Below are 20,721 nucleotides of genomic sequence, written 5' to 3'. Positions count from 1 at the left end.
TAATACAGTTAGACTAGGCAATGCAAACACAGAGAAAAAGTTATTCGTAACATTATCATATTATATCAGGGCGTTACTACGTATGAGCAATTTCCTGAAATGAGGTGAACTGCTCCTTTAAAATTCATCTACTGCATGTATGTGGTCCTTTTCTGTAAGTCTTCGATTACCACTGCAACAATGTGCAGTGTGACTCTTCTCTAGCATCAAAAAGAATGTTAATATGGACTCGCTCTGTTTGTCCCTTCCAGGCTTCTGGCGTGGAGGGTTCCGAGATCCCCGATGATGTCAAGCTAATGGGATTTGCCCAGTTGAGCATCAGCTAGACCTCCAGAACCGGACGAAGCGGGACCGTGACTTGCCTAAAAAATGTGAAAAAAGACAAAAAAAAAAAAACAACAAACAAACAAACAAAACAAAAAAACAAACTATAGAAGAATGACAAAAAAAATGATGCATTTTTGTGGATGGCCCTAAAGAAACCACTGCTGCCAAAGAGAAAAAAAAAACAGATCCGTTTCGTCACAGTCTGTGTCCCCCATAGGACATGACCATGTCACTTCGACAACATGGAGGAGGTGGTGGAAGACGATGGCGTATGTAAACCAGAACCCATAACTCTCTCATAGGAATCTCACCAAAAAAGTTTACAGCATATGTCTAGAAGAAGGATGCAATTCTCAACACCAACCAGATATAGAGTCTATGATCTTGTCTTTTATTTTCTCTCTCTCTCTCTCTCTCTCTCTCTCTCTCTCTCTCTCTCTCTCTCTCTCTCTCTTTTTTTTTCTCTCTCATTTATCCTTTCTTTTTCTTTCTGAAACGTGGTACATTTTGCACAATCTCAACTAAATGCCCTCAAGTCCTGGTTTAAAGAAAAAAAAAGAATTGTTATAATGCCTTATTCTTCAACAGAACTACTGAATGCATGTATAGGGGTGTCTCTTGTTTCACCCGGATGAATTGTGGCGCTTTCGAATTTCTGAATATGAGCGAATGTGGTTTCAATTACTGAAAGTCAAACTTTTAATGCCTCTTTTTTCTGTTCCATGCCAGAGGTGAACCAACCAACCATGCTAAAACAACGGAGCATTTTTATCACTTTGTCAGATCTGCAAGACATGACACAGCCGCAGTATACAGTAAAGACAGATAGTTCTCCTTAGCAGCCAAGACTTACACACCTCATGCACGGCAGTTCAAAATCGGTCAGTTAAATCCACACACACAAGTCTTCTTAGTTTTGTTGGCTTGGCCTATGGTTACCTGACGCAAACATGGACACACACAAACACACACACACACACACACACACACACACACACACACACACACACACACACACACACACACATACGCCAGCTGACCCCTTCGGTAACGTTCCAGCTGGGATCTTGCCCAGAGGTAGCTGCCATGGTATCAGACAAGGCCCCAATGTCAGCCGGGTCTGGGCCAGACTCCGATGGGATCTGGGGGGGGGATCTGGCAGACTCCTTGTTAACCACTGCTGTAGTTCACTGCTAGACCACAGCCCCTAGCACAGTAAAGACATGGGCCCTGTGTCCAGAGAGATATACTAGGAAGCTGGTTCAGGAGTGAACCAGGTTAAGTTAAGAGCTAAATCACCGAATAGAAGAGCCTGGAGTCCTCATTTTCTTAAGAAATTGAGAACTCAGAGCTCTTCTATTAGATGATTTTCCGCCTAACGTAACCTGGTATAGGCCTTAGTATAGGCCCCTGGGCCCTGGGCTCTTCCAAACAGTCCGAGCTGCACTAGGTTATCCATCTGCTACGTTGGACTAGATGCGTAGGTTACAGTTAGGTTATGCTTTTCTGTTGAATTTGTTTCCGTTTCATCATTTTAGAGTAGTACCCCTGTACTGGTTGTTAGCGATTATATACCATTGGTTTGTTTCTGAGATTAAGTGACTTGATGAGCTTGATCGGGTTGGTAACGAACTGATGAATTCATATTAGGTTCAGTGATTTACAAGAAAGAAAAAAACGTAACTCTGGTGATTTTATTTGTCTTCAAATCAATGAAGTAGCATTCAGTGGTGATGATGCCTCACAGCAGATTGAGATATCGCTTCCTGTCAAGTGTCATAGCGTAGCCTAGCCTGCACGTAGCTTAGTTTAAAAAAAACGGACATGCACAAAGATTTTAAACACACACATACACACAGACACACACACACACACACACACACACACACACACACACACACACACACACACACACACACACACACACACACACACACATTCAGATCTGTACTTTTTCCAGACATGTTTTTTTTCTCACAGACAAAATACAACACCGTTTCTGTAGTCTTAACTATACTCACAGCTTTGTCCTCTGGATTTTTCTTTTTGTTTTGTTTTAGCGCTCTTGCAATGCCGTTAATGGATTGTCCTGTAGTTCTCGCAATGATCTATTTAAAAAAGAAAAAAGAAAACAAAGCTATGTAAATCAAAAAAAAAGTTTTACAGCTAAGTAACTGAAGCCACAAGTGTTGTGTATGATGAAAAAAAACAAAAAAAATGTGTGTTTGTATGTTGGTGTCAGCTGTGTCTTCTCTGTTGATTTTTTTTTCTTTCCTTTCCTTTCAAATGTGTTCAGAAGAAGGAAGAAAAAAAGTTGTGCGTGCATTTGCTCAAATGGGTGAAGCAATTTCTTGATTTAACCTCTCTAGTATGTACATAATGAGAACTTCTGTTTAGATTTGTTTTTATACTGGGTGTTTCACTCTTTGCCTTCGTGTCCTTTGGGGGTGGGGGAGTTTAAGAGGGTGGTGGTGACGTTTGTTTGAAGGAGAAATTGCTTTAAAGGACACCATGCAAGTTTGAGCTTTTTGTTTTTTTCTTGTTTTATCTTTTGTTTCTTTTCCTTTTCAATATCTCTCTGCCTTTGATAAAGATTTGTGTCATCTTAAGCAGGTCTGATTGGTAAAGATTACGATTCGCGTTTTGGGAGGAGTGTGTCCACCTGTATGCAGCCAAGAGCAGCAGAGGAGTCGGATTGTTGAATCTGCTGGATTGAGAAAGGGCCTCTGTCTCTCCTTCTCTCTCTCTCTCTCTCTCTCTCTCTCTCTCTCTCTCTCCCTCTCTCTCTCCCTCTCTCTCCCTCTCTCTCTCTCCCCCTCCCTCTCTCTCTCGCTCTCTCTCTCTCCCTCCCTCTCTCTCTCGCTCTCTCTCTCTCTCTCTCTCTCTCTCTCTCTCTCTCTCGCTCTCTCTCTCTCTCCCCCTCCCTCTCTCTCTCTCCCTCTCGCTCTCCCTCTCTCTCCCTCTCGCTCTCTCTCTATCTCTCTCTCCCTCTCTCTCTTTAATTGAGCAACAGGTCTATCTATATGTGTGTGGAGGGGTTAAGTGGTGATACCCATTAATGTGCAGTACACTCTGTCTGTTCTCTCCACGTAATGCTCTTGTAAAGGGGGTGGTTGGAGAGAAAAGGCTTTCCTAATCATGAGTTGAACATAGATTCCACACACACACACAAAGAGTTACGCACACGCACACGCACACACACACACACACACACACACACACACACACACACACACACACACACACACACACACACACACAGTCTTATGGGTTTCTACTTAGTTCTGGCCATGCCTCTGCAGACAGCTCATTGGACTGTGCCCATCATTGGTGTTGTTTGGTTCTCTGCAGCTCTGTCTTGACCATAAGTAAGACATTGGGTGGTCCATTTCTCAATCCTCAGAATGCCGAGGCCTAATCTCTCTCCAGCCCCCACTTCTTGCCCATGCTGTTCTTTTCGGCGTCTCCAATGATAATTCTGTGATGCCTACTTTGGCCTATTTGAACAATATGATTGATTATTTATAGGTACATTAATCCTTGGTTTAAAAAACCCTCTTTGGCTTTGGGATATGGTTTCCTTGTCAGAGGATGTTCTGTCCTCGACGGGCAGTTTTCCTTCAGAAAGAGCAGTTCAACAGAAGCGAACGTGCACAAGGTTTTTCTTTTCTTTTTCTTTTTTTTGCTTGTTTTTTCTCTCTTTTGGAAACCAGACCAAATTCCAAATCTCGGACAATATCATGCAGCGTGTGTCAACATGTCAGCATTGAGTGCCATTGAATTTTTTTCTCTCTCTCTGTATTGCCACAGGTGGACAAAGTGCATTGAACCCTGCATTCAACAATTATGTTTTTAATGTTTGTTTTGCTGTATCTTCACATATCTTGTCAGCTTGTCACTTATGCTGAATTATATCTTAAGTGCATAAAAACAGTACTATCTGTACTGTAGAAACTGGGAACAGAGGCCCTTCACATATTGATTTGTTGTAGGCAATAACTCAGAACTGTAAAATATTTAAATTTCATATATTTTTATTTTCACTTTGACTCATTCTTAAATCTGCTCCTTTTTTGTTGGTTTTGGACTTCCAAGCATGTTTCTGATTATTTTTAATCAATAAAGAATGAACATATCAGCTGTTCTCTGCAGAACCTTCCCTTTTGTGTCCTGACTTGCTTGGCCTGGTTCTTGTTTTTTTTCCTGTTTTTCCAACAACAACTAAGTGAAGGAGAAGACGTCACTGTTGGCTCTCAGCTCTGGACATGGAGGATTGCTGAGAAAAAAAATAAATAAATAAAAAAAAACATTGCTGTGGCTTGCTACCCCAGGCTGCCTTCATCAACATTACTTTGAGTGTCCCTCAAAGTGTTGCGCAGTTTGTCCAATTTTGCGTATGATGGGTGTCAAACAGCGTGTTAAAGTTTTGATACAAAACGTGATGGTGGTCCTTAGTAGAGGTTGTGTGAATGATGCAAATGTTCAATGAGTTTTAATCACAGCCCACCTCTCTGTGGAAACTGAGTTTTGCGCATGATGATGATTGTGCGCAGTCACATCCCTTTTACTGCCTCAAAAGACCTGAATAATAAGTAGTTGGCTTGAATCCAGTGGTGTAGGCCTAGTCTACGTAGAACTCAGGTATAGTATACCCACTTCAAAATCTCAGGAATTTCAGTATACCCAACCCACTTAAAATTGATTGATCCATTATTTAGAATAGCGCAAAATACAGTATAGGGCCTTCTTTGGGGGAAAGGTAGCCACTTTGTTACTTGTAGCACAAGTAAATGGCCAATGCCGTGTTTGGATTGTGATATGTGGATGTCAGACGGCTTAGATAAAGTGTTTACTAAGTAGTTGTTAACCTTCCAGTCACTCGTGCGCAATGGACTACAGTTGGGAGGGGGGTAAGTCAAACGCGCAGCTGTGAGATTGGCTGATTGAACTACCGTTGTGCTTTTGTGTGCTTATTTACCCAGATGCCAGGTGGAACGCCCAGCGCAATAAAGTTGTCATCTCTCAATTTTCTTCAAGCGTCACAAGGCGCGCAGCTTTTGTTAACCAATTAGGCTACTGCTTTTGGGATACCTGTAGGGTAGGGTAGACTGAGTACAGTTGAGTACAGGGTACAGTTTAGACAAACCAAATATCTCTGGATAACAACGTAACTCTGATCTAATTTTTGCTGTGGACATGCGCATCGATATCCTCCTTGATCATGGGAAATTTGAAACCAGCACAGAACGCAGATCCAAAGATATTGGGAAAATGCTGTTTTCGACAGGTCAGATTTACCTCACCAGGTTCCTTCAAAAATGAATATCTAATGACCAGTAGTTATCCTCTTGATATAAGTTACATGATTGCAATCCATGATATGTGCTCTAAAAGCAGATATATTTCCTGACATCATAACAGTTAAAAGCATTTTAATATCTTTATCAATGTGTGATCTGGCCAGAAGGGGACAGTTTAGACGCTAGCCTGTAGTGCTAATTTCACTATGTAAAACCAATGTAAAGATGCTAACGGGTACAGTTGAGTACAGTATTTTGCTATCGGCCATGCTATTAGCTCCCATGGCTATTACCTCCCATTGATTAGAATGGTGTCTCAACTGTACTCTGCTATGTCTCAACTGTACCCCACCGTTTTTTAGCTAGGGTACAGTAGGGACAAAAGTGCACCTTTTTTGTTTGATTAATTACATAAACATTAAACATCCTAGAGATATAATTCCTTGATTATATATTTGCCCACATCCTGAAAATATGTTCTGTCCAAAACAACTTTCTTTTTAGGACCTTTTAATGGTCTAATTTCTGCGTGGAAGGGGACAAAAATAAAAGTGTACCCAACTGTACTCAGTCTACCCTACAAATTGAGCGACGCGCCAGTATTTCATTCTCTAGCATGTTTGAATCTTGATGGTTGAGTTCTAAACCAGGAGTTTTGATTGACACGGGAAGGCGTTTAGTCCACCGGTACTAGCTGCGGAGAAGATGGTTAATTTCGGGGAGATACTGACCGAAATCGGGGATTTTGGAACTTTTCAGGTGCGGCTCCTTCTGGCAATATGCATACCCAACTTCTTCACCGCTTTCCACATGTTCTCCCAGGTGTTCACCGGTCTCCCGTTCAGTCACCACTGCAATACAGATTGGATCTTGAAAGTGGGGCCCAATTTGACGCACGACCAAATAATGAACCTGACAATCCCCGTGGACGACACAGGACACTATTCCAGCTGCTCAATGTTTACACCTGTGGACCTGGACTTGGAGACTATTGAAGCATACGGGCTGAACGACACGACCCAATGCACTGATGGATGGTACTTTGACGCTCCTCAAGGAAGCACATCAATAATACAAGAGGTAGGCCTAATTAAAATATGTTACACTGCTGATGACCATGCTGCTCAATAATGAAGCAACATTTCATAATCCACAGTATTTTTGGTCTTTATTCTTCTAGACCACAGCTCTTCATGGATAGTCTACCTCTTCTCTCAACATAACATGTTCTAGGCTACTTAATAATGCACAGCAGTTCGGTGTGTTAAAATGAATATTTTAAACCTCAAATTATATATCCTATGTACTTTTTAATGATCAGGTCAACTTCAGGCGATATGAGGGAAAAGACCAGCCCTAACAGATCAACTGGCACTGTATTTTTGTGTTCTGTCACATGGTTCTACGTTTCCATCCTCTTTCTAACAAGCTGTCTACCTGGGGTGATAGTGGGAAGATGCTTGGTTGAACAACGTGTGTTCAACCAAGCAGTTAAAAGAAGATATCACTGTCTTAAAGTACATCACGTTCCTACCACTAGCACCACCCTGCCCAAAACCTCAGGTATGAGGTACTAGTAAGGGCCTGTCTCACTTTAGATTTCTGGGATAACTTCTCTTCAGCTTAAACTAAGTCCTGTTAGAAACACCGAAGAAGCAGCTCCCTCCATCCAATACAGTTGGCCTATGTGTGCCCGAGTGTTAGATTTCTCAATTGTTTACACACAATTGCCATACTATGTGCACTTCTTCATTACATGGTGGGCAATCTCATTTCATACCTGTTTACTATAGCACCCATCACTCCATAAGAACACACATTACATGTGATATTGATACATGTAGATGTCAGTTGCTAGTTTCTGAATGCTAATCCTAATAGGCCTACAAGAAATCACTTTAATGTTACCCAATATTTTACAGGATAAAGTTTGAAAAATGAGTTTGTTGCCACACATCTCTGTGCTCCGAGTGGAATTTTAATTTTATTTCAGCAGGCCTATTTCACGACATAAATATTACGTCTCTAGTAAGTGGAGCAATGAACAAAATAAGGTATTCTGTGGGTCATGAGTGTATTATTTTACCACATGTACATCAGTGTTCAAATGTCTCATTGTCAATTCATGAATGGCTAGTGTTTGTCATTTGACAACAAAATTGCCTTTTTAGAATAGAGTAGGTTTTTTTTGGGATTTGTGTGTAGAGTTTTCTGAATATATAGATAGATTGATTGATTGATAGATAGATAGATAGATAGATAGATAGATAGATAGATAGATAGATAGATAGATAGATAGATAGATAGATAGATAGATAGATAGATAGATAGATAATTTATTGTCCTTTTGGAAAAATGTTCTGTGCCATTTTCAAGGTATCACAAAATTGTGTGTAAGCAGTCGAGAAAAACTGTAACTGTGTTGCAATCAGCCTCTGGACACAATGTGGGTTAAAGGATGAGAAATACAGTACAAGTCAAAAACTCTATCATTTGCACCATCAGATGTTGGGCTGCTCTTCATTTCATGGTCACTGATTGTGTAGGTAGGCCTATTCACATCCCTAAGTACAGCTTGACAAAGTTGGTATGCAGTATAAACAATTTTGTCACAGTGGCAAACACAATGACACTTTTGAGTCACAATGCTACGAATTAGGGGTACCTCTGCCTGATTCCAGCACATTGCCTCCCTGGAGAATTCACCACTTTGGCAAAGTGTTATACGTATAAAACCTTTCATATTACATTTTAATTATGGTATGTAGATCGAAAATAAATACACTGATGTAAGTACAGCACTGCTGCATGTTGTTACACTAGTTATTCCACTGTGCCTAATGAGGTATGTACACTTAAGCAATGTACCCTTAAACTGAAGTGTTACCTACTCATTTATCAAAAGGATTACAGTACAGTTGCAACTTTGCTGTTCCTGCCATCATGCCACACTGTTTTACACAAGGCCGCTGACAGGTTTGACTGGGCCCTGGACAAAATCATCTGAATGGGCCCCCCCCCTGTCGGCTTCCCTTTAGATATCACCCATTCTCTTGATGCTACTATGTGACTATTTATAGCTTTCTGCCCCACTACTTCCCCTCCTCTTCCATCCCCTGGCCATGACCTAGGCCTACTCCCTGTCCCTTTGATACGTTGTACGTTTGTTGGCCAGGTCTTGAGCACCATGGTACATTAACTGGGGAATGTCCTTATCCCATCCCTCCACTGTTCTCTTAAACACCAGGCGAAAAACCTGAACTCTCAGAAACAGAAACCTCTCCAAATGATTATTATGTGTGGAGCATTTGTTTTTAAATGGACTACTTACGAAGCACCCAAAATGTGTTTGGTGCCCTGTGTAGGCCTACTATTCCAAGAACAATGTTAAGTGGTAAACCTGGCTAAGTTAACCTACAGGAAGTGGTAAACCTGCTAATAGAGAGCCCACAGGTGTCATTTAGCTAGTAAAATGAGGACTCCAGGCTATGGCTGCTCAATTAATCGAAAATAATCGAAAATCGTGATATTATCGTGATATCGTAATCGTGATTTCAATCGTGATTTAATCGTGGCAATAGCGACCTACCTTCGAGAGCCTCCTTGAAGCCAGGACATAGGGACAGGCTGGTGTTTCTGGCCAGAAATCTGTTCACCTAAGTTTCATGCCGTTTCCTTTTACATGATTATTACAATTCATTTCATTTTGCTCATCCTGTATATAATTCATTCTTGGTTATATTTCATTTTGTTGTATTTTTTTTTTAAAATCAGCAAAAATCAATAATTGTGATTATGATTTTGACCCAAATAATCGTGATTGTTTTTTTCCATAATCGTGCTGCCCTACTCCAGGCTCTATTAGATGATTTACCACTGCCTCAAGGTTAATCCTGGTTTACTATTTAGCCAGTTTCTTGGAATACTCCCTAGTTGTCCTCTGGTGTTTTATTCTTATTTATTCCAGTGCCTGACCGTTTCATTGGTTGTGCTTGATTTTTATTTATTTATTTATTTCAAACCCTATACCCTCTCCTCTCCACAGTTCAGCTTGGTCTGTGACAATGCCCCAATCAACGAGGCTTCTCAGTCCATTTATATGTCTGGACTCCTGATTGGTGCTTTGATCCTTGGACCAATGGCGGACAAGTAAGGATGCAAGATATTGGGTCAATTCATATGGTCACAATCACAAGAGCAGAAGTAGGGGTACTCTTAATGGTACACTGTGCAGGAAATGGTCAAAAAAGTACTGCAATTATGCTGCTCATTGGAACTGTGTTGCCTATTGCCAAATTTGATCTTTTCATGAAGGTTTAACTAAGTATTAAACTAATATTTTCTTGTATGGCCCAAGTACACTCATTTTTGCAGCTAAAAATGGCTAGGCTATTTCTGGAAATTCAAAATGGCGAGCCATGGAGAAGAGCCCCCTTTTCATGTATGAAAAGTGCAATTCTCTTAGAATTTGATGGTGGTGGTAAGTATTCATGAAAAAGGTAACATAAGTGAATGGGCAGCATGAATTATGGAAATAAGCAACAAAAAACCTTACACGGTGTACCTTTAAAGATGTAATTACAACACTTGTAGTATATTACAAAGTTGCAACTATGTTATATATGTATCAATCCACTAGCATTATAGTTACATTTGTAATACTATTTCTACTTTATACAACTCTTGTCACAATAGGCTGATACCTGTCAATCATCATATAACTGAAAAGAAAAAAAATGTTTTTAGACGCTGTCGTGCATTTAAGAAATTCAATAATGATTCTGTCAGTTGCAGATGCTTTGATTAAACTGCAATTCAAGTCTGTTGATTTGTGTTGAATTTTATGTATAGGCTACCTCATGCAACAAATAGAAATAGAGTTTTTGATTGGTCAGCAATTCCTTAGTCTCATTTACAGTATGTTAATTTCTGGTGATAAACGATCACACTTATCAATATCAAGTGGCAAGTAGTGAGTTAAGTTACTTTGCTATGACAGAGGAAACATACGGTAACACTTTACTTGACGCCGGCGTCATATGCATGTCATCATATGCATGTCATTACAGTATCATAATAGTGTCATGACACAGTCATAGATAAGTCATAAACATTATGTCCATGTCATAAACATTTTATGACTGATGGCCTTGAGTGACATTCAGTTATGGCAAAGAATGCCATAACCGAATGTCACTTAAGGCCATCAGTCATAAAATGTTTATTACATGGACATAATGTTTATGACACGTGCATAACTGTGCCATGACACTGTTAAGACACTGTAATGACATGCCTATGACACCGGAGTCAAGTAAAGTGTTGCCAAACATATTACACACATGCATATAGATAGGCAGACCAGGCATTTTGTGCACATCTGTATAGAATCTATACAACCATGTATCTCTTGTTTTGCAGATATGGACGGCGATTTGTCTTGCTGCTGTCCCTGCTGCTTGAGTTGCTGTTTGGAGTGGCAGTGGCCTTTTCCCCAAACATATATGTTTACATCGCCTTACGATTCGTCGTCGGCATTGCAGTCTCAGGGATAGTGATGAACGCCTTTGTCTTAGGTAGGTAGGCATCCACTTCGGGTATATTGAGAGCTGCTGCATCGAGGTCTTTCCAAATGAACTGAACCCTGAACACTAATGTACTATACAGTTGCTCCTTGTTGTATATGTGTGGAGTGGTGTGGCACGTCGCAGCGAGCTCTCTTCACCATCGTGTCCCACAGCTCAACCCTAAACACTGTAATAAAGAAAAGAAGAAAGCCCATTGGGAAACTCCAACTCCCATTTGTCATTGTGACACAGCACTCCACAGCACACAAGTGAACACTGCACACTGCACACAACGAAATTGCATTTATGCCTCACCCGTGCAAGGGGGCAGCCCTCAGTGGCGCCCCATGGGGAGCAGTGCGGTGGGACGGTACCATGCTCAGGGTACCTCAGTCATGGAGGAGGATGGGGGAGAGCACTGGTTGATTACTCCCCCCACCAACCTGGCGGGTCGGGAGTCGAACCGGCAACCTCTGGGATGAAAGTCTGACGCCCTAACCGCTCACCCATGACTGCCCGTATAATATACGGTATATATACGGTATATACTGTACAGTAAATATAGTCTTGGTCCTTGTCGTGCGTTGGTCCTTGTAGGTGTGGAGTGGTGTGGCACCTCGCGGTGAGCTCTCTTCACCATCGTGTCCCACAACTAAACCCTAAACACTGTTATGTATTTGTTGTATAGGTGCGGAGTGGTGTGGCACCTCGAGGCGAGCCCTGTTCACCATCGTGTCCCACAGCTCAACCCTAAACACTGTAATATACTGTACAGTAAATATAGTCTTGGTCCTTGTCGTGCGTTGGTCCTTGTAGGTGTGGAGTGGTGTGGCACCTCGCGGTGAGCTCTCTTCACCATCGTGTCCCACAACTAAACCCTAAACACTGTTATGTATTTGTTGTATAGGTGCGGAGTGGTGTGGCACCTCGAGGCGAGCCCTGTTCGACATCGTGGCCCACAGTTGAACCCTAATATATTTGTTGTGGTGTGGAGTGGTCTGGCACTTCGAGGCGAGCACTCTTCACCATCGTGTCCCACAGCTGAAGCCTAAACACTGACAGTAAATATACAATAGACAGTAAATATACTGTTGGTCCTTGTTGTATAGGTGCAGAGTGGTGTGGCACGTCAAAGCGAGCCCTCTTCACCATCGTGACCCACAGCTGCTTCGCCGTGGGCCAAATGCTGCTCTCGGGCATCTCCTTCGCCATCAGAGACTGGAGGCTGCTGCAGTTGGTGCTCTCCGCACCGCTCGTGCTGCTGGGGGTGCACTACTGGTAGGCAGGGACGCCAAGGTGGGGTGGGGGGGGAGACAAAGGGGTCAGTTGTCCCAGGCCTAGGGGAGAGAGGGCGCCCAAAATTGGGTTATTATTAAGAATGTCACTGGAGCATCTTCAAATGTGGAAGGTTAAAGGGGTATGCCACTATTTTGGGGCTTAATACGGTTAAAATCGTTGGCTGGGGTTTATAAAGGTAGTAAAGTGTCTTATTTTTCATGTAAGCCGTTGTCTTGCTTTAAGACAAGTTAAAAGAGGGAATATGTCGCTAAGCTAGTGAAAGTCAAAATAGTGGCATACCCCTTTTTATTGCAGGTTCAAATCCCACCCTTACGTTACCCTCACCCTTACCTCTCCCTACACGCCCTCCATCCATGGCTGAAGTGCTTGTGAGCAAGGCACCTAACCCCACATTGCTCCGGGGTCTGTAACCAATACCCTATAAACAGCTCTAAGTCCCTTTGGATAAAAGTGTTAGGTACCGTAAGTGTAATGTAATGTAAAGAAGTGAACTCGTCATTTTAAACCTCAGAGTGTGTGTCAGACAATGTGAACGCATGAAAGCTCTAACTCTAACCCCCATTTGTCATTGTGACACAGCCCTCCACAGTACACAAGTGTTCGCTGCACACAACGAAATTGCATTTATGCCTCACTTGTGCAAGGGGGCAGCCCCCAATGGCGCCCCAAGGGAGCAGTGCGGCGGGACGGTACCATACTCAGGGTACCTCAGTCATGGAGGAGGATGGGGGAGAGCACTGGTTAATACACACACACACACACACACATACACACACCAACCTGGCGGGTCGGGAGTCAAACCGGGAACCTTTGGGCTACAAGTCTGACGCCCTAACCGCTTACCCATGACTGCCCATGGGTATGGGTATAAACAGGGGCATTTAAAGTATGATGTCAATCTCAGTTAGTCCATTGTTAGTCCATCATATTATCTTCTTATCTTGTTGCCAAGGCTTCTTCCAGAATCGGCTCGTTGGCTTCTTACGCAGGGACGACAAGATGAGGCTCGGAAGGAGATTCAGAAAGTTGCACGGGTCAACAAAAGGGACGTTCCAGAAAAACTGCTAGATCAGGTGCTTATTGCTTCTTCTTCTGTCACAGAACATTTCACATTGTAATTTGTTTGTTATGCTCAGTTTGATGAAAACAGGCCTTTTGGGGATGGATGGATGGATGGATGGATGGATGGACGGACGGACGGAGGGATGGATGGATGACACTCACTACGTTTACATGATGTTTTTAATTCCAAATTAATATTTCAGAATTAAATAGTTCCGTCGAATTTCCTTTGACCTTTCCTTTAATTGCGAATTAAGAGGTGTTTATATGACGTTTTCAAAGCTTTATTCAGAATTAAAATCAGTTAATGCTGAATTAAATGTCTCATGTAAACGTAGCAAATGTGGATATATCAAAGCAAATTTTGGAATAACACTTTCTAAATGGGTGCTGTTTTTGTTTAGCTAGAGGCCGATAGCACAACGGAAACTGGCACGATATTGGACCTCTTCAGAGTTGCCTACCTGAGAAAAAGGGCCCTCATCATGTGCTATATCTGGTCAGTATGCAACACAGACAGAGCCAGGTCCACTGACAAAATAAACACATTTCTTGCTCCTTAATGCATAGCGTTCCACCAGTAAGAGCCAGGGCCACTAACAGAATAAACACTTAAACTGTACTCTGTAGTATTCAGACTCCCCTTCTGTTTGTGTAACAACACCACCATTAACTTTTTGGAAGACAAAGTTGGAACAAGAACATTGGGTAACACTTTCTATGAAGCCAATATCTATAGCGCATTATGAGCACATTTATAACTAATTATAATGCACATTATAATTACTTACAACGCATTACGACTACACCCATGATGTGTCATAATGCTTTATGTTAACAGTAATGAATAACCATGAATCTAGCTTATAATGCTTTATAAATCCAAGGGTGTTATGAGTGCTCGTGACTGGATATAAACTACAGGCTGCCTGATGGGGCTTACAGTACATTATGATGCATTATAGATGTGCATTATAATACAGTGCATTACAGATGCATCCATATAAACTTCACTTCACTTAGAGCACACATTGTCGACTTATGATCTCACATGGAACATTATAGCACCTTATGAGGCCTTATGACAGTTTATCATCCAGGTCTGTGCATAGAGGGGTGTAGTACTCATATGTACTCATATGTACTCATACGTACTCATACGTACTAAAAGCCCCATCAGGCAGCCTGTAGTGTACTTGATGTACTGATTGCCTCCTTGCTTCTGATGTCACTTCCTTTTTAAAGTTATGTGAATGTTTGTTCTGTTTTTTTTTTTTGCACTGAGGATGGAGTCACCCGAAACGTTTGCACTTTGTAAATATAGCACGGCATATGTGAGATCTTTAAAAACCTAGTTTATTTGGGCATATCTTCTTAAAGGTACACTGAGCAGGAAATGGTCAAAAAAGGTACTGGAACTATGCAACTTTTCATGAAAGTTTACTAAGTAATAAACTAATATTTTCTATTATGGCCCAAGTACAGTCATTTTTGCAGCTAAAAATGGCTATTTCTGGAAATTCAAAATGGCGGACCATGGAGAAGATCCCCTAGAATCCTCATAGAATTTGATGGTGGTAATAAGTATTCATGAAAAAGGTGACATTAGTGAATGGGTAGCATGAATTCTGGAAGGTGGAGAATGCGCGCACATCAGTGGCACAGGTGCTGGACAAAATAGAGTAACTGAAATTAATGATAGAAGTCCGCGACACTGTTAATGCTCCCAGTGATTTATTTGCACGACGTTTCGGACCTTCGTCCTTTTTCAAGTGCAACTAATTTTAGCATGAATTCTGGAAATAAGCAACTAAAAATCTCACACAGTGTCCCTTTAAAGGTACACTGTGCATGAATTGGTCAAAAATGGTACTGCAACTATGCTGCTCATTGAAACTGGGTTGCCTATTGCCAAATTTGATCTTTCCATAAAAGTTTACTAAGTAATAAACTAATATTTTCTGGCATGGCCCAAGTACAGTCATTTTTGCAGCTAAAATGTCTATTTCTGAAAATTCAAAATGGCGGACCATAGAGAAGATCCCTTAGAATTTGATGGTGGTGGTAAGTATTCGTGAAAATGTAACATTAGTGAATGGGTAGTATGAATTCTCGAAATAAACAACAAAGATCTTGCACAGTGTACCTTCACGTCTTTTTTGAGTGTGAGCTCCAGACATATTCCAAAAGACCATGTTCTAGGACTGGTAAAACCAGGTCATTTGGAATATGTGACACTGAACTGTAGCTTCTTAATCTGTCACCCAACTCTGTTTTCTGTCCTTTTCTTTAGGGCTGTCCTAAACGATTATTTTCTCCCGATTAATCTATCAACTATTTTTTCCGAATAGTCGATTAGTCTAACGATTAATTTTTCAAGTACTCTAGCACTTCAATCGTCGAGGAAATTGGGGAAAAAAAGAAAGAAACCGTTAAAATTAGGTCCCTGAGCTCACAATGAGCTTGAAATCATGATAGTAGCTTATGTACTCCGAGATACAACGTCCAATTCATACGTGCTGGGCAAATTCAAGTTCAAGTTTATTATAGCCAAATCAACAGTATAAAATACAGTTGCTAGGAATGTCTTTGGTTTGCTCACAAGATTCCAATAAAGTAATAAAGCATTAGTAAAGTAAGTAAAAAAGCATTGAATTAAAGGAAACGATTAGTCGACTATGACAATTCTTGTCGACTAATTTTTATAGTCAATTAGTCACGATTAGTCGTTTAATCGTAACAGCCCTACTTGTCTTTACTCTGGACAGGTTTGTCACCAGCCTGGTGTACTACGGTGTGAGCCTGAACGTTGGGAGCTTTGGCCTGGACATCTACCTCACCCAGCTGATATTTGGCATGGCTGAGATTCCCTCTCGCCTTGGTTGCTTACCCCTCATCGAGCGCTTTGGCAGGCGCATCTGCCTCAGCATAGCCCTGTTCATCAGTGGAGCTGCCTGCCTCGTCGTGCCTGCCATACCAGAGGGTACTTCCAAAGATTTTCCATTCGGTACTAGTACAGTGATTTTCAACCACTGTGCGGGTAACACTAGGGTACCGTGAGAGATCAGCTGGTTGTTGAAGTTGATCAAAAGACAATATTTTTCTCTCTTCGCATACTGTATCCGGTACTGTCAATATGCCTTTATACTTCCAACTACTTCAATTAAGTTTCTTATTCGGATAGTAATTGCTGAATTATTCCATAGGCATACTTCTTCAAAGTATTTTTTTTCCTCTTTGATCTTGGTTGTCCTGCTCCCTGGTTAGACGTTTTGGATGTGTGGACTCTTTAACTGATTATCATCGACTTTCAAGTGTCTTCTTCAATGCAGAAGGTGTTGCGTCACTAGGAGGGCATGGCCTGGCTAGGCTTTAACCTACTCCTTGTCTCTGCCTTCCCAGCGATACCTGTGGCGTTGACAGTGATCGCTGTGCTAGGGAAGTTCTTCTCTGCAGCTGCTTTTATGATTGTGTATACCTACACCGCTGAGCTCTACCCCACAGTCATGAGGTAAGTTGAACTAAGTGTAACACTCACGTCCGTCTCAAAAAGATTTGGTGCAGGACTAGCAAAGTCGATATGAATAAAATCACAATTAAAACAAAACAAAACAAAAATCCGGTGGAGGGGGGCATGAATCCAACACATGGATTGTGAAAAATGGTGCAAGGTATGACACCTAGAAAGGACTTTATAAAGGCTGGTCCAGGGAAAATAGCAAACTGCACAGAACTGCACACAAAAATGGATAATCTTAAAGAAGAGACATACACAAGTTTTGTATAAATACAATATAGCCTACAAAATATCTATAGAGGAGGTAAATGAGAGATAAATGCCTAAAGCAAATATCTTTAACCACAAGAGGGATAACTGTCTAAAACAAAGATCCTTTACAAGACTAAAGGTGCAATTCCCTATAGCAGGAGTACTCAAAAGTCCCAGATGGCCAGTTTTTCCAAATTCCTCCCAATATATATATTTTTAAATGACATAAGATTATCTGTTTGCCTATATTTACAGACTGCATTCATAACGATTTATTTCTTAGTGAGAAACCCAATAAGCCTGAAGATAACACTTTTCAAACAAATGTTGCTTATTATGACTTTGTTTATGCAGGCAGCTCTCACATGCATAATGAGAATCAGATGCAACAATATGGACCCAGCAAAGAGGACATCTAAGGTTTTGTCAACAAGAAAATGGCACATTTGAAGCAATGTTCATTAAATGCAACAGCCAATAATAAAGCTTAAATCGTCAAGTTGCTCATAACTTTGTCTGTAGTCTTAAGAGGGGCTTAGCATTCCAAACTAACTATTTGGGGACTGTTTAAAGGTGTGAAAAGTTTATCAAGCAATTCGTCCAGGGAGAATCAGACTGAGGGGACGGGGCATGGCACGCTTCTTCCAAGCGCCTGGGGTGCGATAATTTATAATCGTAGAAAATGTTGACATCGCGATTAAAATTGAAATCGAAAAATTGTCCAGGCCTAGATGCAGGACTAGCAAAGTCACATGAAAACTGAAAAATACAGTCTGCAACACCAAGCTACCGTTTATCTAGTGATGTGATGTTACCGCCGACTCTCCTGCTTCGGCGAGCAGGCCTGCACCCAATCTTTTTGAGACGGATGTGTGTGTTGAAAAATGGTGAGATATAATTAAACAATCCCATTGAATATTGTTTTCATTGTCATCTTAATTTGATACTGCCGGAGTCTCCTTCTGGGGGGAAAGAGGGGGATTGAGATGAGTATTGAGTTTGGTGGGTTGCGAACATTCTTCAAATTTCAAAGTCAACCCCTGATATTCTTAAATTAAGAAATTGCTGCTCCAACTCTAACCCGCTGTCTTCCTACAGGCAGAGTGGTGTGGGCATAAACTCCATGTTTGCACGGGTGGGGGGGATCCTGGCCCCCCTGATCTGGCTCCTGAAGGTGTACCACAGGGCTGTCCCCATGGTCATCTATGGTTCCTTGCCCTTCCTTGGGGGGGCGCTCTGCTTCCTCCTGCCCGAGACCCTCAACACGGAGCTGCAGGATCACGCAGAACCAGAGAAGGAACATCTGTCAGTAGAAAACCCTGCACACTCCACGCCCTCCCCAGAGAAAGAGTAACATTTGTGCTTGGGATGATTTGTGGCATTAACTTTTGTGGTTGGAATATTATTTGCACTGCGTTGATGAGCTGAATATCGAATATCTGTGAGCCCACTAACACTCATCCTCAAAGCAAAAGGAACAGTTTGGATATTTACATATCACGGTTTACATTCCATTTGGCACTTTGGCACCCAGATTGTTACTTGGCAATGGAAGATTACCCGGATTATTGCTTGCATTGCTTCGTCGCAAAATGACTTTTTTTTTTACTTTTGCATGTTATTATTGGAAATGACTGTTCAGGCGGCCTTTCATCTACAAGTATGCATGAATTCCTGCCATTATGATAAAATGCATTTGGCAAAGCAATTCAATGCAATGCCCCAATACAAAAATGTAAATTACCTGAAAAAAATCCAAAAAATTTTTCATTTTGCAACGAAGCTCTTCAGTTGTTGTGTTGTTCTGAATATCTGTCCATACACCAGTGGTTCTCAAACTGGGGACCAGGACCCCTAGGAGGTACTGAAGGGGTCACGGACAAAAGGGACATTGCATGAAAATGGGAAAAACGCAGGTTAACAGCCAACCGCTAATAGATGTATTTGCTGTCCTGCGGATTTCTAGCAATATTAGTGGACAAACTATTAATGGAAAGTCTAGCAATATTAATGGACAAAAAATTACCTAAATTGCTAGAAATCCATTGCTAGGCCAAGACTGATGGTGTGTGGGGTGGTGGTGAAAATATTCTTAAATCCAAAAGGGTCCTTGCTGAAAAGGTGTATGAACCACTGCCATACACCAACTCCCTGTCCTCACAGTAATATTACACTTGCGATAATGGTTTGCACTTGTTTTGTCCTTCTGAATACAGTATCTGTCTGGACACCAAATCACAGCAATACTAACATTTTGAATGATGATTCATAGACGTTTGCTGTCCACCGACATTGGCACTAACTTTGCTACTCAGTTTTATTTGGGATTTTTCCGTTGTTCTGAAAAACTGTCAACACACCGATACTCATCCTAGCAGCTACAGTAATATTTGTGATAATGGATAACAATGGATTTACTTCCCAATTTTCACTTTTACATTCAAAATATTATTTGCACGCCTGCTCTGTTGTTGTGAAGGTCTGTCCGTACACCAATATAGTATAGTAATATTATAGTAAATTTAGTAAACTCCCATTGGCACTAAGACCATTATTGATCTGAATATCCATCAGTACAGCAACACTCATCCCCCAACAGTAACATTTGTCATGATGATTTTTTAAATTATATAATCATTATTACTGTCCAGTGGCATTTCACTTTGGACTTCAAAATATTACTTGCACTTTATTTCCATATAATTTGCAGTACACATCAGTACGGCAACACAGTAGTAACATTTGTTATAGTCATTCATAGAGATTTACTACCTACACATCAGTACGCCAACACCCAATAGTAACATTTGAAATAGTGATTCATAGACGTTTACTATTTCGTGCCATTTGTACTAACTTTGGCACTCAGAATATACTGTAGTTTGCAATTGCACTAGTTGATGTGAATATCCATGTGTACATCCACACCCAAACTCTTCACATGCTGATGCAGCAATACTAATGTTTGCTTTACTGAACATTTACTGCACAGTGCACTCCCATCGGCACCAACTATGGCACTGAGAATACTATATGCACTTGTTCTGTTGTTATAAATATCTGACAGAACCCTAACTGCCCAAATACACCAAGCACTTCCAACGATGGAAGTAATTGACTTTGTATTGAGTCGCTGGCGCGAGAAGAGACAAAAGTGATTCAGGTAACTAGGGGTGATTTGAGCGACTTGAGCGACAGTATCATTTCTTCGTGTCGCAACCGGTGTCTTTGCCAGGTAACACTCATGCTGTCAAAATAGTCATGTTAACAAAACAGTAACACTTGTCCTCCCAACTTTGGCATTCAGCACCTTTTTTGCACTTGTGTAGATGTGGGAGTGGTGATTGCGTCTCGACAATCTCTGTGCCTGGTGTAATGTTTACAGTGCCTTAGTCTT

At 41.3% G+C, this 20,721-nt stretch overlaps 2 protein-coding genes across 2 annotated transcripts in view; both read left to right on the top strand.

Moving 5' to 3' along the window:
- Positions 1 to 4,486, top strand: part of oxsr1b (oxidative stress responsive kinase 1b) — a 179,784-nt gene extending 175,298 nt beyond the window's left edge. The window contains exon 18 of the mRNA XM_063207311.1: positions 252 to 4,486. Within this exon, the coding sequence (XP_063063381.1) occupies positions 252 to 326 (75 nt within the window). The 3' untranslated portion in view covers positions 327 to 4,486. The remainder of the gene's footprint in view (positions 1 to 251) is intronic.
- A 1,742-nt stretch (positions 4,487 to 6,228) lies between these two features.
- LOC134455943 (solute carrier family 22 member 13-like) lies at positions 6,229 to 19,959 on the top strand. Its single transcript, XM_063207310.1, has 9 exons — positions 6,229 to 6,707; positions 9,673 to 9,776; positions 11,049 to 11,203; positions 12,304 to 12,472; positions 13,446 to 13,566; positions 13,960 to 14,054; positions 16,324 to 16,538; positions 16,958 to 17,066; positions 18,423 to 19,959. The coding sequence occupies exons 1-9, from the start codon at positions 6,333 to 6,335 to the stop codon at positions 18,676 to 18,678; spliced, it is 1,599 nt and encodes a 532-aa protein (XP_063063380.1). The 5' UTR covers positions 6,229 to 6,332; the 3' UTR covers positions 18,679 to 19,959.
- Positions 19,960 to 20,721: the final 762 nt, after the last annotated feature.

The sequence above is a fragment of the Engraulis encrasicolus genome, chromosome 9 (genome assembly GCF_034702125.1).
Source record: "Engraulis encrasicolus isolate BLACKSEA-1 chromosome 9, IST_EnEncr_1.0, whole genome shotgun sequence".
Taxonomy (NCBI): Eukaryota; Metazoa; Chordata; class Actinopteri; order Clupeiformes; family Engraulidae; genus Engraulis; species Engraulis encrasicolus.
Note: the sequence above shows the minus strand (reverse complement) of the source record. Positions and strands in the feature narration are given on the sequence as shown.